General features: G+C 46.6%; 1 protein-coding gene across 2 annotated transcripts in view; it reads left to right on the top strand.

Annotated features, from left to right (window-relative positions):
- The window catches only part of LOC146869959 (ubiquitin-like protein NEDD8), a 73,694-nt gene extending 70,668 nt beyond the window's left edge, over nt 1-3,026 (top strand). For both annotated transcript variants that reach the window (XM_085624112.1, XM_085624113.1), the window contains exons 3-4: nt 2,433-2,515; nt 2,617-3,026. In XM_085624112.1, the coding sequence (XP_085480238.1) occupies nt 2,433-2,515; nt 2,617-2,710 (177 nt within the window). In that variant the 3' untranslated portion in view covers nt 2,711-3,026. The remainder of the gene's footprint in view (nt 1-2,432; nt 2,516-2,616) is intronic.
- The last annotated feature ends 20,948 nt before the right edge of the window (nt 3,027-23,974 follow it).

The raw sequence follows: 23,974 nt of genomic DNA, 5'->3' as shown, positions 1-23,974 counted from the left end.
TCTGCGCTTATTTGGTGGTGGGTCATGCACCTCAGCCACCACAGTTTGCTTTGGCTTGTTAATCCTGGTTTTAGCTCTGGTGTGCGTTTGGGTGAGTAAGTCAACTACCGTACTACTGGCAGCTAGTAGTGGAGTGATGTCCGTAGTTTGTTTAGGAAGTGGGCCAGGAATAGAAGAACTATCCCGTAGTAATAGGGGAACATCTTCTTGGGATAAAAGATCCTGGCTAGCATTAAGGGAACCTTCCTCTTGGGAGATAGGATAGGAAGTTATATCACTGAGGGGCCTATTTTTCATGTGTTCAATCGAGCGACGACGCTCTGCCCTACGCATCTCCAGACATGTTTCGTTTCCCCCGTCACCCTTTACCGATTTTAAAATAATTGTCCAGAGTCCCGGTGTTGCCTCCCCCCTCCTTCGCTGGTGTTCCGCCTAGGGCAGATGATGGCATACCCAGAACCTATTTCACAAACCAGATAGGTTCAAGGAAATGCAGGTGAAAGAGAGTGGGCCCAGCCCAGCCTCCTGCGGCCACAGACGGTCCCGCCCTTGTCCCGGGCTTATCCCCGGGCGCTCCCGCGCGCCCCCGCGACGCGGAAGTAGCTGTTTAAATTAGTAGGAGGAGAGTTACGCTGTGAGTGGGGCGGGGCTTGCAGGGAGAGCGGCCAGGTGGCAGGAGGCGCGGGATAACAGGACTGCTGGGAGACGTAGTCCTGTCCCGCCGCTCGCAGCCCTGCACTCGCCCAGTCCCTCACTGAAACAATCCGCAGGTTTGAACAAACGGCTCTCACGCCGCAGCGGGACCCGCGAAGCGGGTTCCGCAAGGAGTAGTAGAGGTTCCAGTGAGAAGCCAGCAGCAAGCAGCAAGTCCGCCAGGTATCCCAGGGCAGAAGAGCTCAGAAGGGCTTTTTCAAGCTGTGAGTGGGGTGGGGCTTGCAGGGAGAGCGGCCAGGTGGCAGGAGGCGCGGGTTAACAGGACTGCTGGGAGACGTAGTCCTGTCCCGCCGCTCGCAGCCCTGCACTCGCCCAGTCCCTCACTGAAACAATCCGCAGGTTTGAACAAACGGCTCTCACGCCGCAGCGGGACCCGCGAAGCGGGTTCCGCAAGGAGTAGTAGAGGGTCCAGTGAGAAGCCAGCAGCAAGCAGCAAGTCCGCCAGGATTGGCTTTTACAATCGACCTAGTTCTGTAATCTGTGTAAAAAAAAAAATTCTAAGCTCAACACTGAACTCTCATCCATCTTCATCCCCAAAGATTTACCTTTCATGTGTGGTAGGCTGCAATCGGCATTCTGTTTTTTAGAGTGATACTAGATAGCTTCCACGTTTAGTGTTACCCAATTTCTCCAGCTTTAATTAGTGGTTACTAGGAAGTGCAATGCTATGTGTTGACATTGTTACACATGGTTCCAAGATGTAATTTGTTTAGCATGAAACTTCATTGTTCCATTTCGTAAAAATATTTCACAGCTGTTTCCCAAAATCTCTTAATTATATTTTTTGTTCCCTAAAGTTAATGTCCTTGTACCTACTCAGCGCTTTTTATTTCTGTTAAATGATATTTTCTGTTTATTTTATTTGTTTTATACAGTATGACTCTCTTTGGGGTGGTTGGGCCTGTCCAGTTCTATAACTCAGTCGCTGATCTCTAAACTGACCCATCTTTGAGTTTAGATACTGACCTATCCTTGTGCACTGGGACTCTATAGTCCACTTGTTGAGGATTGAAATTCTGTGCCTTACAATCCTTTAGTGTAGTTTCTCTACAGTGTCGTGTTCTTTGGAGGTTGGCTCCGAATGTCACTCCTTTATGGGCAGAAAGGGGTTGGTACATCTCTCCTAGGCAACAAGGCTGTGCTTCACCTGTTCCTTTGGCAAATAGTTCAGTACATCTTCTTCGTTGGCCAGAGGAATCACCAGCCAGCCATCTTAGGGCAGTCAAACTGTGTGCTTTGACAATTGCCTCATTACGTTTTTCTGTGCCTTTGATGCATTTGTTCATTGGGCATAAAGCCATTTGCAGTGCTGTCTTTGGGCTTTGGATTTTACATAACTCAGTCCTTGGTTGGTTGAGCAATTCTATCCATGAATGGATGAGTTTGGTACAGCTCCTGTTGATTTGGCTGAGGGTCTAGTGCTCTGGTACAATGGATAGGAAGTTCTGTACTGCACCATTCATGGACACTAGGTTCTGTATAGTCCCATACTGACCTGCGTACAACTTTATCTGTTTATTTTTTATAAGTTGTATTGCACTAAGTGCATGTCTGATTCCTTCTTTGGAGGGCTCTAATCCCTTTGTCAGTAGTCTGTACCTTCAGTACTTGGGCAGGGAAAGGTTGTAGATCTCCCATTTTGAGAGCCATGGAGGTTTGTCCCCTGGTAGTAAGATGCTACTGCTCATTAATTCACACATTGTATTTTTGCTCCTCAGGTGGAGAGAATAAAAGAACGGGTGGAGGAGAAGGAAGGTATCCCACCACAACAGCAGAGACTTATCTACAGTGGCAAGCAAATGTGAGTGAGACTCTCGGGGCGAGTGTATCACATAAAGTGTAGGAACAATTTTTAGAGCTCCACATTAATATCTGTTTTATCCTGGTTTGCTTCCTGTCTAGGAATGACGAGAAAACAGCAAATGATTACAAGATCATGGGCGGCTCTGTACTTCACCTTGTGTTGGCACTCCGGGGTGGCACGGAAAGCCGGTGAGGAAGGCCGACACCCTGACAAACACCTCTGTTGAGTCCCAAATGATGCCACCACGCACATCCCCCAGAGCCAGTTCATGCCTGCTCTTGCAGAGACAGCTGGAGTAAAAACTAAAGGCCGGACTCTAGCTTGTTGGCACAAAAGGAATCATTTAGAATTTTCCTGCAGGGAGGTGTTGGCATGTCCTCTGAGTGCATTTTGTATGATAAGCATGTAGAGAGAGATTTATTTCGTTACATTTCATTTCCAGTGTTGTGAAATCTTGAAGATTTGACTCAAAGAATAAAGAGATTTTAGGTTGTTCTGCAATACCAAATAGATGTCTCTTATCCTTCCATTCTGAGTACCTATCTGTGCATGCTTTCCTTTGTGTGGTGTCCACGTTTCAGTGTATTCCTACCGGTCTTGTTTGGTTATGGGTGTTCCAGTTATAGGCACACTTGCTTTCTGTTTTGTTCCTTCCTGTTCAAAGAATCCTTACTCCTAAAGGTAGAATATTCCCGCCGGCGTTCGGGTACCCCAGAACACTTCTCTCCATTTATTTAACACACAACTTTCATTGCAAGTAGCCACTCTCAAATTCTAACTGTATTCGTGACCTAATAGTATAAAGCCAGTCAGCATTTGCTGAAATTATCTCTGCAATAGCAACATTAAATGGTAGAAAAAACATACATTGCAGCACCCAGCTGAAAAATGTACCCCTTAGTATAGGGAGCGTTAAACGTTTGCATTACAGTAGAGAGAAACGAAGGGGCGGGTCACCTTACTGGCTAAGAGTGCATTAGGTCGATAAAGATACATCTCACAGCACACATTGTACTGGCAGTTTGTCTCTCGGCTTCATTTTTTTGCTCCGGATTGTACTGGCTGGATCCTAGAAAGCTGCCACAAGCCCACACTGTATGGTCTGTTTACCATCTACTCACTCAGCAAATTCTGCAAAAAATGACAAGAAGATTGTTCAAAGTCAGAGAAAGGCTCCACCTGAGGGGACAGCGTAAGACCTAAAGGCTAAAGAGAAGCAAAAGAAACAACAAAAACGAGCTAGTGAGTGTGGGAACCCTCTTCTTGATTATTTTGTTTTCTTAGAAGGGACTCCAGAGAAGGAAGATCAAAAAGGAGGCATAGACACCATGGTTTATATTTCATTCTGAGAGTCACAGAGAACCAGTGGATGGAAAACCAGACTTCAGCACAGACCTGTTCGCCGTTGAGGAAGAGTTTAACATCTGCCTGCGTCGAACATCTGCATAGTGGCTGCCTTCAGCATTAGGATGCTCACTGTCGAGACATTAAATGTCAAAGCATTTAAGAGCGCAAATCCAAGTAGACTTTAAAATACCACATTTGAGACAATGTTCATTCCGGCCACCAACATATTCCGGGTCCTGTACCACCCTCTGAAATTATTAACAAGACCAGTGATCGTGCAGAGGAGCGCTTCCATGTCTCCAGTTGAGAAGATGGCAACACCTGCTTCACATGTTGTCCCATCCCTTTGGCCTATCGCACCAGCATGCCCTGAGAGACGAAAAAGGAGGTGGTCTCCTACCGATTGTCTATAATCTTCAAGAAATTCCTCCACTGATTCCCTTTAAACATATCATTGGCAGCTTCACCAGTAAACTGATCTGTGGTGGATAACGCCACTTTTCAAGAAATATTTACTAGAGGAGGTAATAACGTTTAGTTGGAGATTCCTCAAACAGGGTCTACGTGATTATGTAGACAGTCCAGCAGTGGTTAGCTCGGAGACCAATATTACAGTTGCTTTCAGGATTTTGTAAAATATCAGTTTCTCTAGCGGCCGTGGGGATGGCTAATCCCTGGATTCTTAAAAAGTACGAGTCCTCAAAACAAGATCTTTCATATTTATGCCAGGAACCAAAACCTGATTTAGTCATTGTATCAGCTTTACGAATAAAGGATGCATCCAAATAAGAAATGCCAGTGCCTCTAGACAAAGAAAGCAAACGGACAGATGCTGTTTTATTGCAAAGCCTGCAAATCTGCTGCAGTTGACCTCAAAAGAGTAAGTAACTCGGCTTTGTAAGGGATATACAACAGATCACTGTTGGAAACACTATGTTCCTTTGCTAATTTAGTGAGTGACTGCTGTCCAGAATTCCTAGAGGCTATACAGTAAGGACAGCTGGTATCAAACCAGAGTATCAGTGCAGCCATTGATTCTGCAGTTTTGGCTGCAACCTAGTTCTGCCAGGGGAATCTGACATCGCCCATGCATCCTTGTTGAAATTAACATCCTTGAAATTGGACGCACACATGAAAATAGTTAACCTTCCATTCACCAGGTTAGCTCTGTCTATCTCCCACACGGATGACAAAATGGACAGGATGAAGAAGGTTGTGGAGACCATGCGGTTGGGCTGGAAAAAATCTCAATATCGACACCAAGACAGACTGGGAGTTCAATCCCCTCAGTGGTTCTCTCAACAGAGCTCACAGGGACAATGCCACCAGAAAGCTTTATACCAAAGACGCCTTACTAGAGAAGAGGACAACAGCAACAATGTTCCTCGTCGGGAAAATCCATTACCTAGTCCAAACAATGAGGCCTCCTTTTTCTCTCCTTTGTTTGTCACTCTGGTGTGGAGGAGTGTTTCAAGATACGTGTCAAAGTGGAATCCAATAACTACAGACCCCTTTAAATTCAAATTTTCTCCCCCAGTGCCACCAAATTGTCCACTAAAACATTAAAAAAGGAGGTTACATCTCCCCTACAAAAACAAACCATAGAGCCCGTCCCTCCAGCACAAGGTAAAGGTATTTAATCAAGATATTTTTTGGTATCCAAGATCGATCATCCAATACTGGATCTGCAACAAACCAAAAAGTACACCAAATGACAAAAAAATGTGAATGTTGACTTTGCATCAAATTTACCCACAACCTGTGAAGGGAAATTGGTTGTACTTGATAGACTTGCAGAATGCCTATTTTCACATACCAGTGGCGGGGGGTTCGGAGATTCATTATGGGAAAGCTCACTACCAATATAAAGTGCTTCCTTTCAGGTTAAAGTCTGCACCAAGGGTATTTTCCAAATGCATGTCTGTCCGGCTAGCCTACTTTTGCAGGACAAAATCTACATCTGTCTGTACTGTGACACATTCATCAGAACAAGTTCCATCAGAATTTCAACACCACAATCTGACTACTGCATGGTCGGGTTCTTCATGTCAACTTTGAAAGTTCAGTGTTGACCCCTGTGCAAACTATTTGGGAGGAATTGCAAACCGAGAAAGGAGAAATGTATCCTTTGGAAGACAAAGTATCTGTCTTCTTTTAGAAATACCATTAACCGTTTGAGTCCTTCTCTCACTACACATCAAATTTAATCTGTGCTGGGAATGACGTCCTCTTGTACTCACCTAGTGCCCAATACATCTCTTCAGCGTACCTTCCAACCATGCATGGAGGATTCATGGTTCAATACTTAGATAATTGGGTAGACAATCCACACTTGCAGTGCAAACAAAATCTTTCAAATGGTGTTCCAAAACAAATAATCTAAAAGTAATTCCTTTTCACCAGAGCTTGCCTTCTTAGATCACAATTACGAATGCATCCTTGGTAGGTTGGGGAGCCCATTTACAAAATTTGTCAGTACAAGGGCTGTGGTCAGAAACACTAACGTTATCATAAAATGACCTGGCGATGAAGGTGGTGTATCATCTAGCACTCAACACATTTCTACCATCCATCACCAACAAAGAGTTTGCTAATTTCAAACAGACAGCATTACTGAAATGTAATATTTACGTTTTATCTCTGGAAAATCAGTAACTTGGCACTGGCAATATATGCATCAAGGTAGTTCATCTCCCAGGTACTCAAAATTGTCAGGCACATCTGTAACAAGATATCGCGTTTACAGTCACAAATGTGAGCAAGGGATCGTCATCTTGCAGGATATTTTTCAAGACTAGTGGTTTCCATTAGTAGACCTTTTCACTACCAAACAAAATGTAAAATGCCCAAGCTTTGCTTCAAGACTACCCAAACCAAAATCTATAAGCAGTGCCCTTTTGAAAAATTGGTCCAGCAAATTTCTGAACACCATTCCACCACTACCTCTCATTCCATCAATGCTAATGAAAGTAATCCAGACAAATGACACGATGATTCTGAATGTTCCGCTGAGGCAGTGGTGGATCTGAGAGATTCACCTGTTGATAAAACCACACAGGAAACTGCAGACCAAACAAATATGCTGTTGAAAATGCAGGAGAAGATACGTCACCCCAACATATAATCATTTTCCTTAGCTGCATGGCTCTTAAGGTCGTCTAGTATGGTCACCTAAATTTGCTTTAGAATTGCATGAACATTTCTAAAGAATCCAAACGTTCTTCCAACTGGCTCCATACAACTTTAAATGGGATTTATTAAGGATTTGATATGCTATGAGGGCGATGTATTCTACATGTAGGTAAATTTATTATGCAATACTGATCCATAAAGGTTCATCTGACTGCTGTCATTGCCTACAGAAACGATCTGATCCAAAGGTCGCTCTTCACCGTCCCAGTAATGAATAACTTTCTAGAAGCATTAAAGAAAACATTTCCCCAAAGACCGCTGCCTTCTTCCCCATTGTTCTCAACAAATTAATGGTTTCCCCTTTTGAACCTACCCATAAGGCCTCATTGCAGAATCTGACTTAGGAAGGCGTTTTTCGAATACCAATTTACATCTGCTAGTAGGGTCTGTGAACATAAAGCATTATCTGCAATAGAGCCTTACACTGTGTTCCACTACAGTAGATTAATGTTAAAACCCATCCAAAGTTGTTCCCCCTCATCCCCCAAAAGTAGTTATGAATGTTCATATTCTCCAAAGTTTCTCTGCCGGTGTTCTTTAGTAATCCTTCCATCCCTGCAGAGTGATCTTTCACTTGTTGGATGTTGAGAGTTTCGAGATTTTACTTTGATAGAACAAAAGATATATATATAAGACTTAGCTTTTTGTCATCTACTTACCCCTCTATACTGGAATGGTGCCTACTAAGCAAACCATAACTAGATGGATAACTTCCTTCATAATCTGCCAGCAAACCATTTCTTGGTAAACCAAAGGCGCATTCCATACGAAAAAGGCAACTACTGCTACTTTGTTGTAGGAGAGTAGGGTCTGCTATCCTATGGTCACCCCAAATTTTTGCTTTTTGCTTCACTGGTTTTTGACATATTGAGGCTGTGGGCCTGCCAATCAGACCCCCAGCCTGCTGTTCTCTCTAGTAAATTAACACTATGCACCCTAGGTGCATAACCAATTGGAAGTGGATCACCCTGTCAGCCCCTGTACCAGTGTACACTAGGTACCCAGGGCATTGGTGTACCCAAGGCCTGCCAGGGGCTGAAGCATGTATTATGCCACCCCAGGCTTGGCCTAACAATTTGACACAACTGGCTGATCACTCAGCTGGGGTAAGTTGGTGTAATCACCTCTTACTTAGGTGTAGTATACCTATACCTAACCTTAAATGGGACACCTGGTAACCTATAAGTCACTCCTATGGCAGGCCTTAACAATCCTGAAGGCAGAGTGCTTGGTTCCATGTGAGATGGTGCTCTGGCATGAGCTGAGCCTGTCTGCAGTGGTCGGAACCCCTTCCTTCTACTGTTTCCAGATATCGTCATACCATATACTCTTAAGTGCATTATGAACCTCGCGGTTAAATGCTATCTTTGGTTTGGCTTTATCAAAACATGTCGAGTAAGGTGTCATACGAATTGGAATACTAACCCCTCGCCAATTCTGGCGACGGGGTTAGCATTCCACCCTTCTAGAGGGACATGACATGTACAGTACCTGAAACCCGGGTAAAATCAGACATAGCCTCAGCTCCACAAAATGGATGCTGCCACCACAGACACAAGTCTGCCCTCCTGCTGCTGGGAGTCCTTCCAGCTTGGGAGGTGTGGACAAAGGGTTTCCTGCCAGGGGAGGTGCATGCACCACCCCAGACAGGATTTTGTGTATTGGTCAGGTAGGGCTTGAAAGAAACCAGACATGCCTGTGGCTCACAAGGAGCCTCGGTGCATATGCCAGTTCAAACCGGTCCTGGGGCACACCAGTCCCGGGCCTGGGGCGAGCTGGACAAAGGATTGGGGGTGTAACCACCCCCCTTCCTGGTCCCGCCCTTAGGGAGGGACCTAGCAGGTAGTCCGGCCCCTAGAATCCGCTTAAAGGAAGGAGCTGTGTCCTAAGACTTCAGACATCCTGGAATCAACTTGAAACTAAGAAGAAGACGGGAACTTCGACATTCTGCTGCACAGAAGACTGAAGGAAATTTCCCCTGTGGTCAGGGAGTGACCACCTTGCTAACGCAAGCACCATCCAGCGAATCAACGTCTGCTTTGCCGCCGCCTCCCGCCGGAGCCCGAGCCCAGAGACTGACAAGACCTGGACCTCCAGACCTCTCACCGCCCAATCCACAGTCCCTGAAAAGAGGAGACCCGTGGAGGCAACGAGACACGTGGAGCCAGCCATCTTGGAACGACGACGACAAGCTGCAAGCGCAACAACCGAGGCTCCCTCCAAGTTGTGCTTTGGGATCTGAGAAGCCCAACACCCGAGCAGCATCTGCATCAAAGGTGAGCCCTCCAGCATCTCCACGATCTGCGTGGGGCCCTTCTGCATTTTGCCACTCGACGCGCCTAACCGGTTGCTGGCCCGCTGGCTAGTGGCCATCTTGGCGACGAACTTCAAGAAATACACCGCTGGTCTGGTTGCTCCAGACTGGCCCTTGCTCCCCTCCAAAGGAGCAGTCCCTCTGACCTTGCTGGTCAGAACAATCAGCTTATCTTGTTCTCCATAACAATTGCTTTTGCCAAGGCTTGTTTGCTTGGATCAAGTCGCCGACAGCGAGAGCCTGCGTGGGACAGCTCGTGAACCGACTCCTGGACGTCGTCGACCTCCAGGGACCACGTGGCTGCAGAGACAAGCTACACCTTTCTTCCTGTTTGCACCCGACATTGCCTGGTACCCACCTGGTGCCACGCTGGTCACTGGCTAGTGACTGTGAACACTGTCCCCTCTGCTTACAGGTCTTCTACAACTTCGATCCACTCTTGGATCCACCGCATCTCTCCCGGACCGACCGCCTGCAGCATCTTTGTCTTCAGGCTCCACGGAACAGGTAGAAGAAACCCGACGCACTTCGACACCTATGCACCCGCTTCCTGTGGGTGAGGTAAAGTTGGCACTCCGGTGCCCAAGTGTAGAGTATCATCTCTAGTGCCTGTGTTTCCAATCTTGAGTTCCTAGTCCATCCGGAAGATCCTTTTTGCAGTAACTTTGTACTTTTTACGCACCCATTGAAACCTATGAGAGCACGCGTGTGACTATTTGCTCTGCACACGCCACCCGTGGACCTCCTGGTCACTAACTGAAGTTAGCTCCTTGTAGGCCCAGCGATTCTAGAGGCCCTAGGCCTTTTCCCTTTTCTATTCGTGGTACTATTTTAGTATATGGTTTGAGCGGCCACCAGGGCCTATCCATATAAAGTGCAACTTCTGTGTATTCTACTGTAATCTTGTTTGATGATTTGTGCTCCTGTGCTCATAAAGAGACTAGGGGTTACTTTGAGAAATAAATACATATATATTTTGAATATATATCTGTGTGGTGTCCTTTCATTGGTATAAAAGGGGGTTGCATTTGGTAAAACAGCCTGCTTTACACGCTTCACGAGTTTAGCCTCAAAGACTGCTTAGCCTACGCTACCACTAGGGCAGCTAGTCCGAAAAGGTTGACTTACAACCACACCATAAGGGTTGCTTGGCATGGTACAAGGTGATCACTTTAACTAGTGAGCATCATATACCAGGCCAACTTCTCACATTGGTGAGCAGCGGTTGGATTGGAGCTTGCTGTGTTTTACCATTGTAATCTCTTGGTTACCAATTGAAAGATCACATAGGTACCTGTATGTACATATAAAACAAGATTAGATATACTTAAGTTCTACTGAACTTAGTTGTTGTAGAGCAAAGGGAGTAGCACACCCTGACTACAACTACTAGATAGGTTTAGTAGGTAAACCCAAGTGTAGGTAGATTGCAACACATCCACCCACACTTAAGAGCAATGGCTGGGGCAGAGGGGTCCACTGTACCCATCTCTGTTGAGAGTGACCCCCAGAGGGCACCATCCATCTTTGCTACCCTTAACCAGAATGAGCTCAGGCATTTGGCAACTTAGAGGTCTTAAACAGCCCAAGAACCCTACCTCTGCTGAGCTCAGAGAACTCTTGCAAAATGATGAAAATCAGAGAGAACTCAAAAAAGCTTCCCAGTTAGGCCCCTTAGGGTCAGGAACAGGAGGCCCCCCTTCTGAAGATGCTACTGAAGTACCCCTTTCCAATAGCCATCCCTTAGATGAGAATCATACTACAGAGGAGGAAAGTGGTGAGGATACAGAAAGTAGTGAGGATGAAGGGAGAACTAGCCCAGTGCCAAGTGTTCTACTTGGCCCAGCTAAACTAAGGCTATTGGGGACTGACCATGGGATCATCCCATTGGATCTCCCCAGTGGACTTAACCAGGGGCTTGGGAGGCAAAGGAATCGCTCAGTTGACTCTAATGCTTCTCATGCCTCTAGAGGCTCTCAAGGTCACTCCAGGAAAAGGATGACCACCCCTCAGAGGAGGGAACATGAGGCCAGAATGCAGGAAGCCCAGCTGAGGATCAGGAAACAGGAGCTAGAAGTAGCCCTGATGGAAGAGAAACTGAACAAGGCTAGGCAACCTAGAGAGAGTGGGTCTATACCCACTGGTGGCAGCATTGTCCCTAAGGACAAAGATAGGGTCTTTGATAATAGGAACCTGTCTAAGATTGTGCCCCCCTACAAAAGTGGGGACGACATCCACAAATGGATGACTGCTCTTGAGAGAGCCTGCAAAGTGCAGCAGGTTCCTGAAGACCAGTGGGCAGCAATCCTCTGGCTCTCCTTTGAAGGAAGAGGCAGAGACAGACTCCTCACTGTTAGAGAAGAGGATGTCAGAAATTACAGAGTCCTGAAGAGTGTCCTAGTTGATGGGTTAGGCTTAACCACTGAACAGTACAGGTTAATGTTCAGAGACACCCAGAAGACACAGACTCAGGACTGGTCTGAATACATTGAATGTGCCACTAAGGCTTTGGAGGGTTGGTTGCTGGGAAGTAAGGTATCTGATTATACAGGATTGTACAATTTGATGATGAGAGAACAGATTTTAAATAACTGTCAAAACCAGCAACTGCATCAACACTTGGTTGACTCTGATCTGACCTCTCCCCAAGAATTGGGAAAGAACGCAGACAAATGGGTCAGAACCAGGGTTAAGCAAAAGAACCAGAACCAGGGCCAAGGGGGTGATCAGAAGAAAACAGACCAAAAGGGTGGAGATCAGAAACCTAAAGACCAGAAGTCTTCAACAGGGCCCCAAACTACTGCTAAGGAGGGTGGGTCCCAACAACAATCCAAGGGAAAGCAGAAAGAAGGTCAAAAGAAACCCTGGTGCAATCATTGCAAGAATACAACTCACTGGACTAGTGATTGTAAGAAGGGTGGAGCCCCCAACACTGTCGCCCCTAAGGCACCTGCTCCCAGTACTACTGTTAGCAGTGTTGGTCCCCAGACAAAGGGTGTAGTGGGAATCCCTATGGGAACTGAAGGAGATTCTGACTTAGACAGAACCCTGACACAGGCAGTCTTGATCTGTGATGGGGACATTGATTTGTCCCTGACTGTGAGCCCCAGTAACCTGGGCAAGTACAGACAGACTCCTTTAATTAACGAAAAAGTGGCTCAAGCCTACAGGGACACATGTGCCAGTGTCACTATGGTGACACCAGGCTTTGTGGACCCTGGACAGTACATACCAGGTGAGAATTACCTGGTGACCAATGCCAGCAATGCCACTACTTCACATAGTGTGGCAGTTGTTAACTTCTCATGGGGAGGGGTAACTGGCCTCAAAAGGGTTGTGGTTAGTGCAGACCTCCCAGTAGAATGTTTGTTGGGCAATGACCTAGAGAGTTCTCTATGGTCAGAAGTGGAGTACAGGACTCATGCAGAGATGTTAGGTATATCATCACATGTCCTTGCTGTGACCAGGTCACAGGCCAAAAAGTGCCTCACTGAGCCTCAGGTCTTGGATCCTGGAACAATGGACCAAGCACCTACCAAGAAGAAGAACAGGAGGGTCAAGGCTGTGCCTTCCCCCCTGCCTCAGAGTGATGATCAACCTTCCCAGGAAGCTGATCTAGAGGACCCTGAAGGAACTGTCCCTGAAGAGCTTGAACCTGATCAGGTTGAGTTTCTGGGGACAGGGGGACCTTCAAGGGCTGACTTGAGGCAGGCTCAGTTATCCTGTCCCTCTCTTGAACCCCTCAGACAGCTGGCTGCTGCTGGGAATGCTCAAGGTACCCATAAAGTGTATTGGGATGAAGGGCTCCTTTATTCAGAGGCTAGAGACCCCAAGCCTGGTGCTACCAGGAGGTTGGTTATACCTCTGCAATTTAGGGGCTTCCTTCTTACCTTGGCCCATGATATTCCTTTAGCAGGACACTTAGGCCAGAACAAGACTTGGGACAGGCTTGTCCCTCACTTTCACTGGCCTCACATGAATGAAGATACAAAGGAGTTTTGTCGCTCCTGTGTGACCTGCCAAGCCAGTGGCAAATCAGGTGGCACTACAAAGGCCCCCCTAATACCACTACCTGTGGTGGGGGTCCCCTTTGAAAGAGTGGGAATAGATATAGTGGGTCCCATGGATCCTCCCACTGCATCTGGGCACAGATTTATACTGGTGGTAGTGGATCATGCCACCAGGTATCCAGAGGCAATTCCCCTTAGGACCACTACAGCACCTGTTGTGGCCAGGGCCCTGCTGGGAGTATTCTCCAGAGTGGGGTTTCCTAAGGAGGTAGTTTCTGACAGAGGTACCAACTTCATGTCAGGATACTTGACAGCTATGTGGTGTCAACTACAAGTTCACCACCCCTTATCACCCACAATGCAATGGGCTTGTTGAGAGATTCAACAAGACCCTAAAGGGTATGATCAAAGGATTACCTGAAAGGCTCAGGCGAAGATGGGACATCCTTCTACCCTGCCTTCTGTTTGCTTACAGAGAGGTCCCACAAAAGGGGGTTGGCTACAGCCCCTTTGAATTGTTGTTTGAGCACCCTGTAAGAGGCCCACTGTGTTTAGTGAAGGAAGGATGGGAGTTACCTCTCAAAAAGCCTAAGCAAGACATAGTGGACTATGTACTTGGTCTCCGCTCCAGGATGGCTGAGTATATGGAGAAGGCATCCAAAAACCTTGAGGCAAGCCAGGCCTTACAGAAAGCTTGGCATGACCAAAAGGCTGTCTTGGTTGAGTTTCAGCCAGGACAGAAGGTATGGGTGTTGGAGCCAGTGGCCCCAGCAGCACTCCAAGACAAATGGTCTGGACCCCATACAATCCTGGAAAAGAAGGGAGAGGTCACCTACTTGGTGGACCTAGGAACTCCCAGGAGTCCCCACAGGGTACTCCATGTTAACAGGTTAAAAGCATATGTTGACAGGGCAGACATGGGCTTGCTCATGGCTACAGATGAGGGACAGGAGGAAGAGAGTGACCCTCTCCCAGACCTGTTGTCTCAGAACCCTGAAGATGGCTCAGTTGAAGGAGTGACCCTTGGAGGCAACCTCACTGCCCATCAGCAGACTGAATGTAGACCAGTTATACAATCATTTCAACATCTGTTTTCCCTAATACCTAGCCATCTGACTGGTGTACCCATGTGGTGGACACTGGTGACAGTCTGCCTGTAAAGAACAAGCTCTACAGACAACCTGACCACGTCAGGGACTGTATAAAGGCTGAGGTACATAAAATGCTGGAATTAGGTGTCATTGAACCCTCAGAGAGCCCCTGGGCTAGCCCAGTGGTTCTGGTCCCCAAACCTCACACCAAAGATGGCAAGAGAGAGATGAGGTTCTGTGTGGATTACAGAGGACTCAATGCTGTCACCAGGACAGATGCACCCTATTCCAAGGGCAGATGAGCTCATAGACAAACTAGCTTCTGCAAAGTTTTTGAGCACATTTGACTTGACAGCTGGCTATTGGCAAATCCGATTAGCTGAGGAGTCTAAGGCCAAAACAGCATTCTCAACCCCAGGTGGGCACTACCAGTTTGTGGTGATGCCCTTTGGTCTGAAGAATGCACCTGCCACCTTCCAAAGGCTGGTGAACCAAGTCCTTACTGGGTTGGATGACTTTTGCGCAGCATATCTTGATTACATTGCTGTCTTTAGCTCCACCTGGGAGGATCACCTGATCCACCTGAAGAAGGCTCTTGAGGCTCTGCAAAGGGCAGGCCTCACTATCCAGGCTACTAAGTGCCAGATAGGGCAGAGTAAGGTTGTATATTTGGGCCACCTTGTAGGTGGAGGCCAAGTTCAACCACTGGAGAGTAAGATACAATCCATCAAGGACTGGTCTCCTCCAACCGCCCAGACTCAAGTTCGAGCTTTCTTGGGCTTGACTGGGTACTACAGGAAGTTTGTTAAGAACTATGGGTCCATTGTGACTCCTCTTAATGATCTGACATCCAAGAAGATGCCCAAAAAGGTTCAGTGGACAGTAAGCTGTCAAAAGGCATTTGATGACCTGAAGGAGGCCATGTGCTCTGCACCTATCCTGAAAAGTCCTGACTACTCCAAAGAGTTTATTGTCCAAACAGATGCTTCTGAGTTGGGTGTGGGAGCTGTGCTGTCACAACTTAATGTAGATGGTCAAGACCAACCCATTGCTTTTATTAGCAGAAGGTTGACCCCCCGAGAGAAGAATTGGTCAGCTATTGAGAGGGAGGCCTTTGCTGTGGTGTGGGCCCTGAAGAAGCTGAGGCCATACTTGTTTGGCACTCACTTCAAGATTCAGACCTACCATAAGTCCCTCTTGTGGCTAAATCAGATGAAGGGTGAAAACCCCAAACTGCTTATGTGGTCCATTTCCCTACAGGGGATGGACTTTACAGTGGAGCACCGGCCAGGTACTGACCATGGGAATGCAGATGGTCTCTCCAGGTACTTCCACTTAGGACATGAAGACGAGACTGGTCAAGGCTAGTTTAATGTCCCTGTGTTTGGGGGGGGGGTTGTGTAGGAGAGTAGGGTCTGCTATCCTATGGTCACCCCAAATTTTTGATTTTTGCTTCACTGGTTTTTGACATATTGAGGCTGTGGGCCTGCCAATCAGACCCCCAGCCTGCTGTTCTCTCTACTAAATTAACACTATGCACCCTAGGTGCATAACCAATTGGAAGTGGATCACCCTGTCAGCCCCTGTACCAGTGTACACTAGGTACCCAGGGCATTGGTGTACCCAAGGCCTGCCAGGGGCTGAAGCATGTATTATGCCACTCCAGGCTTGGCCTAACAATTTGACACAACTGGCTGAACACTCAGCTGGGGTAAGTTGGTGTAATCACCTCTTACTTAGGTGTAGTATACCTATACCTAACCTTAAATGGGACACCTGGTAACCTATAAGTCACTCCTATGGCAGGCCTTAACAATCCTGAAGGCAGAGTGCTTGGTTCCATGTGAGATGGTGCTCTGGCATGAGCTGAGCCTGTCTGCAGTGGTCGGAACCCCTTCCTTCTACTGTTTCCAGATATCGTCATACCATATACTCTTAAGTGCATTATGAACCTCGCGGTTAAATGCCATCTTTGGTTTGGCTTTATCAAAACATGTCGAGTAAGGTGTCATACGAATTGGAATACTAACCCCTCGCCAATTCTGGCGACGGGGTTAGCATTCCACCCTTCTAGAGGGACACGACATGTACAGTACCTGAAACCCGGGTAAAATCAGACATAGCCTCAGCTCCACAAAATGGATGCTGCCACCACAGACACAAGTCTGCCCTCCTGCTGCTGGGAGTCCTTCCAGCTTGGGAGGTGTAGACAAAGGGTTTCCTGCCAGGGGAGGTGCATGCACCACCCCAGACAGGATTTTGTGTATTGGTCAGGTAGGGCTTGAAAGAAACCAGACATGCCTGTGGCTCACAAGGAGCCTCGGTGCATATGCCAGTTGAAACCGGTCCTGGGGCACACCAGTCCCGGGCCTGGGGCGAGCTGGACAAAGGATTGGGGGTGTAACCACCCCCCTTCCTGGTCCCGCCCTTAGGGAGGGACCTAGCAGGTAGTCCGGCCCCTAGAATCCGCTTAAAGGAAGGAGCTGTGTCCTAAGACTTCAGACATCCTGGAATCAACTTGAAACTAAGAAGAAGACGGGAACTTCGACATTCTGCTGCACAGAAGACTGAAGGAAATTTCCCCTGTGGTCAGGGAGTGACCACCTTGCTAACGCAAGCACCATCCAGCGAATCAACGTCTGCTTTGCCGCCGCCTCCCGCCGGAGCCCGAGCCCAGAGACTGACAAGACCTGGACCTCCAGACCTCTCACCGCCCAATCCACAGTCCCTGAAAAGAGGAGACCCGTGGAGGCAACGAGACACGTGGAGCCAGCCATCTTGGAACGACGACGACAAGCTGCAAGCGCAACAACCGAGGCTCCCTCCAAGTTGTGCTTTGGGATCTGAGAAGCCCAACACCCGAGCAGCATCTGCACCAAAGGTGAGCCCTCCAGCATCTCCACGATCTGCGTGGGGCCCTTCTGCATTTTGCCACTCGACGCGCCTAACCGGTTGCTGGCCCGCTGGCTAGTGGCCATCTTGGCGACGAACTTCAAGAAATACACCGCTGGTCTGGTTGCTCCAGACTGGCCCTTGCTCCCCTCCAAAGGAGCAGTCCCTCTGACCTTGCTGGTCAGAACAATCAGCTTATCTTGTGCTCCACAACAATTGCTTTTGCCAAGGCTTGTTTGCTTCGATCAAGTCGCCGACACCGCCGACAGCGAGAGCCTGCGTGGGACAGCTCGTGAACCGACTCCTGGACGTCGTCGACCTCCAGGGACCACGTGGCTGCAGAGACAAGCTACACCTTTCTTCCTGTTTGCACCCGACATTGCCTGGTACCCACCTGGTGCCACGCTGGTCACTGGCTAGTGACTGTGAACACTGTCCCCTCTGCTTACAGGTCTTCTACAACTTCGATCCACTCTTGGATCCACCGCATCTCTCCCGGACCGACCGCCTGCAGCATCTTTGTCTTCGGGCTGCATGGAACAGGTAGAAGAAACCCGACGCACTTCGACACCTATGCACCCGCTTCCTGTGGGTGAGGTAAAGTTGGCACTCCGGTGCCCAAGTGTAGAGTATCATCTCTAGTGCCTGTGTTTCCAATCTTGAGTTCCTAGTCCATCCGGAAGATCCTTTTTGCAGTAACTTTGTACTTTTTACGCACCCATTGAAACCTATGGGAGCATGCGTGTGACTATTTGCTCTGCACACGCCACCCGTGGACCTCCTGGTCACTAACTGAAGTTAGCTCCTTGTAGGCCCAGCGATTCTAGAGGCCCTAGGCCTTTTCCCTTTTCTGTTCGTGGTACTTATACCACTATTTTAGTATATGGTTTGAGCGGCCACCAGGGCCTATCCATATAAAGTGCAACTTCTGTGTATTCTACTGTAATCTTGTTTGACGATTTGTGCTCCTGTGCTCATAAAGAGACTAGGGGTTACTTTGAGAAATAAATACATATATATTTTGAATATATATCTGTGTGGTGTCCTTTCATTGGTATAAAAGGGGGTTGCATTTGGTAAAACAGCCTGCTTCACGAGTTTAGCCTCAAAGACTGCTTAGCCTACGCTACCACTAGGGCAGCTAGTCCGAAAAGGTTGACTTACAACCACACCATAAGGGTTGCTTGGCATGGTACAAGGTGATCACTTTAACTAGTGAGCATCATATACCAGGCCAACTTCTCACATTTGTTGAGAAAGGTTCATCTCGTGGATATTTGTAAAGCAGCCACATGGAAATCAGCTCTGATATTTACGAAACATTACTGCATGGATGAGGACGATGGGGCTGGCACAGTGGCCGGTCAAGTAACATTGAAAAATTGGTTTGCTTGACCTCTGCAAAGGAATACATTTACATGTTTTTTCTGTACGATGTGCTGGGTATTATAGACATCAGCATCTAGGAATAGCGTGCTATTTTATCCTATGCTTATGACAAACCTACTATACAGAGCAAAATGTTACTTGTAATCTTAATTTTGCATGGAAGAAATCCTCGCAGAAGTAAGAATAAGTCCTCCCTGGATAGCAATAATTCCATTAGTAATGGTCTGTTAGTGCATGCCAAGGCTTCTAAAAGAATTGAAGATGTGAGGCAAATTGCAAGTAAATGCTAGGAGGTGGAAGCTGCTGGATACTTAAAGGAGCAGTGTATCTTTTTAGCCTAATGCACTCTTAGCCTACCAGGCCCCCTCTCCATTGTTTTTCTCTGTGTAGCGAAGTTTTAAAGCAGCCAATGCTAAGGAGTTTCTTTTTTCACCTAGTTTCTGCAATGTAAGCTTTTTAGGTCTCGCCTGAGACAGCGCTTTAGCGCTGCTCTGGCGAGACTTGTAGTAAGCGAGTTTTGGAAGTGTAAACAGTGGCTTTTCAGGCCTCCAAATACAGTGCATGTGCGTCGGCCGGGCGCGCGCACCATTTGGAGGCCTGAAAGCACTCGTTTGCTTTCACTTTCGCGGGCCGCACGGCCGCTTTGATGTGATTGCGATTACTTTCAAACACGCACATCTTATCTGCCCCATCCCTTTTGCTTCTTGTCTCACCCTCGTACCCCTATCTGTTTTTTCTCCTGTCTCCCCCACCCCACTTCTTTATGTTTAAGCACTTTAATAGTGCTTCCTACTGGTTATGTTCCTATTACAATACCACCAAATGCAACTGACTGTATTCTATGTTGCTTTCCTCAACCCCCCCCCATACCCCCCTTCTCAATTGCGGCGGTTGGTTTAGCATCGCACTTGTTCTTTTTTTTTTTTTTTTTTTTATTTGCTTTCCTAAATCACGCGCTTCTAGTCAATTTGAAACCGAAAGGGATACTGCTCTTGGAATTCCCCAAATATCTGGCCTCCAGCCCTGATCACGTGATCACCAGAAGCAAACTGTTCTCTCATTTAGTTGCCCGTTAGACGTGCAGCTCGAGCCACGACAAACTGTTTGCATCTGTCATACAGGACGAGGTAAAAAACAGGAATGTGAGATACTGCAAGTAACTGCATGGAGAATGTCTTGCAGGCTCCCAACCCTGGTTTGCCTTTTCGCAGAGATGTGAATCAACATGTCTGAAATGTATAAACTTAGCTGTAGCGGCCCCTGAAAAACAGGCAGCCCCATTCTTGTTTGTTTTCTGAAACCATGCACGCAAGACTAACTTCCTTTAAGAATGTGTTATCTAAAAGCTTGTGCTCATTCTCTAATCATCAGTGAGTTAAAATAACATGTTTTTTTCATCTCTAAATTCGCTGGAACTGATAGCGCTTTAGACACGGCAAGATGGCCGCCGAGACGCCGTAGTGGATGGTCGCACCCTGTAACCCTCCTGACTGGGAAGATGAGGTGTACTACGTGCTCATATGCTTAGATTGCAGACTTGCAGATTCACTGATCTACTACCAAGCTAAGTTGATTTAATCTAATCTGCTGTGGAAAATTTGCCTTTCTTACTGGGAGAAAAGAGCACTCGATACTGATAAAAAGCGATGCTGAGAGAACTCACTGGCTTGCTTTTTTTGATATGTGACTTTCCACAAGAGAAAAAGTGGGCTCTGCAGAAATATCTGCACAAACACTGTTCAGCTTTGATTTCCCATTCGCCCCTACCTGGAAGTCGCTATTGGAAAGTTGCTTCAAAATCTATGGCTACAAAACCTGCACTTTACTCAAGGAAGAATCGTGACCGAGACGATTGGAGCCGTGACTCTGAGGTGGAGGAGGATATGGATAACCTCGGGGCCCCAGCGCTTAATTTAAGAGGGAAAGCACGATCTAAAGCGCAGCAAAGGCGAGAAGCGGCAAAGGAAAATAAATTAAAGAAAATACGTGAAAAAGAGGAAGGAGGGAAAAAAAAGAATGTGACTGTCCCAGTGTCAGCTATTGTAAGGGGAAGAGAGGAAGTAAAACTCACCGCTGGGGAGGTACTTGGAAAGGAAACTGCACTCCGCCAGATGACCATAGTTGAGACTTTTTTTGCCCGCAGCAACACCAGTAACGACTGACCAAACAACTTTGCAGTCGAATCTGCCACAGGGAGTGAGAGTCCCCACGTTGGTGAGCCTGTGCAGGATGTTGCAGCCTGCTGTGGAGAGGGAACCGTTTGAACAGGTAGGAGCAGATGGGGATGGTACCTGCATGCTCGAGGTACAGCCTCTAACTGAAGTTACAGAGGCAGCAGAAGGCGGAGACTTTTCTACTGCTGTGGAAGTGGGCGGACCCAAGCTCTTAAAGGAGAAAGCCACAATTCATTTGGCACCAGTGGTATCTGGAGTTAAAGGGCCAGGCGCAGAACAAAGCCTGGTGGAGGATACTGTTGTGGAAAAAAGTAATTCTGAGGCTGCAACTAACTTAATTGAAACAGAGCTAAGGGTTGATAAAGATATTAACTTGGATTTAATTAATAAGACGGATGCAAGCACACGCAAATTACCTGATGCACTTCCTGCCTCTCCCAGTGATGAGGTTTTTTTCACTGGTAATGACGAGGCGGATGATGAGGAAAGTATGAATGGAAGTCTGGGATCAACGACAGACACGGAGTCAGAGACGGAGAGTTCAGATGATGAAACAGTGAATACTGACACGGGAAGTAATGAGACTGTATCAGGGACTGATTCTGAAAACTCCTCAACTCCTATCAGTAGTGAGATAGAGCCTATTGATAAAGAATATAAGGATTCAGTTCAGAAAACATTGCAAAAAGACGTCTCTTCTAGATCAAAGACAAATCCTGAGGGCAGTATCAGATCTGTGGAAAAAATTAAAACTAAGAGCAAAAAAAGGAAGTCAAGCAAACGAAAAGGGAAATCTAGACAACAGAGATTGTCAAAGGAACATAGAGGCAATATGAAAACAGTAGTAAAAAAACTAAATTTGGATAAGAAGGCAGAGAATTCTGGAATACCGGCAGATGAGTTTGTAAATGGTGAAACTCTGGATTCTGCGGACCGTGGAGCGGATGGTGGTATGTCTAATTTTGAAGTCTTATTTACAACATTAAAACAAATGCAGAGTGAGACTCGCATTGAGAGCCAAAAAGCAAAGCGCAGGGCTAAACAGGCGAATAGGAAAATACAATCCTCCTTGCGTAAGGTCAGCAGGTTGTATGAGGAGATGGCTGAGAGAGTCTCTGAAGTAGAGACTAGAACCGGGAAATTAGAAGATGATATGGTCAAAGTGAAGGATGACAGAAAAGAACAAGATAAGACTACGGCCGACATGCTATGGAAACTCGAGGAATTTGAGAACAGACAAAGACGCAACAATGTTCGCCTGATTGGAATACAGGAAGGGAAAGAAGGAAGTGATGTTCGGGGGTATGTTGTTGACTTATTAAAGGGTGCCCTCCCAGAGTTGTCTACATGGGATCTTGACCATGAAATACAAAGGGCGCATCGTTTTCCTCTGATCCAGAAAGCAGCGCAGAGTAAGCCTCGCGCAATACTTCTATACGTGGGGAATTTTCTTCTGCGAGAAGAGATAATTAACAAAGCAAAGCCCCAAGCTAAATGCAAATACAACGGCGTAGAGTTCTTTGCACGTCCTGACTTTTGCCACACCACTGTGGAAAGAAGGTGGAGGATGAGGCAGCTCATTACCCCATTTCAAAACATAGGTTGTGAGGCTTACCTTCTGTATCCCGCTCGTTTGAAGATTGGAGTAAATGGGAACTTTAAAATTTTCTACTCTGAGATACTTGCACAAGAATATCTTAACTTTCTGCAAGACCAACGGAAAACAAGGCACAGGGAGAATGTTGAGAATAATGATCATGCAGTAGCTCTTAGGGATATTCCCCAAAAGAAACGAAGATAAATATAATATGGAAAATAGAGACTGTGTAAAGTAATTTTTGGGGATGAAAGCTACATATGAGGACTTATTTAAAATAATAGAGGAAACTGTTTGCTCAAGGTCTATGAAAAATTTATTTGATGTTTTACTCCTCTTTATCGGATGGTTTTCTTGAGTTGTAGCTTTTTCTGCTTCAATAAGTAAAGATTGGTATTAATATAAGAAGAATTGGGGTAGAGGTTAAGCACGAATAGGGGTGGTATTTGTTGGACATACACTGAGCACAGTAAGATGAAGGGAAAGTTAGGGGGGTTTACGGGTTTGACATCCAGGAGGCAAAAGTCGGCCAGACATAGGTCCGCTGGACCTATTTGCCTGTAGGGGGGGTGGGACTCTGAGGGTGGGCAGTCTGGGGTGGGGTTGGGGATGGGCAGGGAAATGGACAGGGCACAAAGGTACAAGACACTTAAGAGGATTTGACAAAAGTAATTTGTATCAACTGTATGATATGGGTAGTGACACTGAAGATGTGGAAGACAATATTGAAATTAACAGGGAAGTCTATTTATGCAGTGTGCTAGGCCTAGTATTGTATATCGTTTCTATAACATTAAATAAAAGCAAGCAGATAGGGTCTGAAGAGAACTGGCTGGGGGAAAAAAAAAAAATGAAAAATGTCTATTAGATTAGTGACATGGAATGTATGCGGCCTAAATGATGTAACGAAAAGGCAGAAGATAGGAATACGGCTACGGCAAATGATCGTAGATTTTGTGTTTCTTCAGGAGACACATGTAATGAGTACCCATGAGATATATCTTAATCAGCTGGGGTTTCAAATAATAGTTGCTTCTAAACAAGGAGTTAAACAGAGAGGGGTAGCGATTCTATCGAGGGATAAAAATGTAGTAACAAGGAGAAAGTTAAGAGATAATTGGGGGAGATGGGCGATGGCTGAGGTACTATTAGGGGGGGTGTGGACAACATTAGTTGCAGCATATGGTTCTACACAGGACGATCCAGAAATTCTGCAATTTTTGGATTCTGAGTTGGCAGACTGGGCCCCTCGAGTTATTATAGGTGGAGACTTAAATATTGACGGAGCGGAGGGTCTAGGATCAGGCTCAATGAGACAGTATAAGGGGAGGAAAAAAAAGGTCTACAAGGCCCTTACTGATCTTTTAGAAAATAATACATTGCGAGATGTCTGGGGGTCAATCAGATCGAAACAACTCGGTTATACATATTATTCAGCACCGCATCAGAT

This window comes from Triturus cristatus, chromosome 1_1 (genome assembly GCF_964204655.1).
Source record: "Triturus cristatus chromosome 1_1, aTriCri1.1, whole genome shotgun sequence".
Lineage (NCBI taxonomy): Eukaryota > Metazoa > Chordata > Amphibia > Caudata > Salamandridae > Triturus > Triturus cristatus.
Note: the sequence above shows the minus strand (reverse complement) of the source record. Positions and strands in the feature narration are given on the sequence as shown.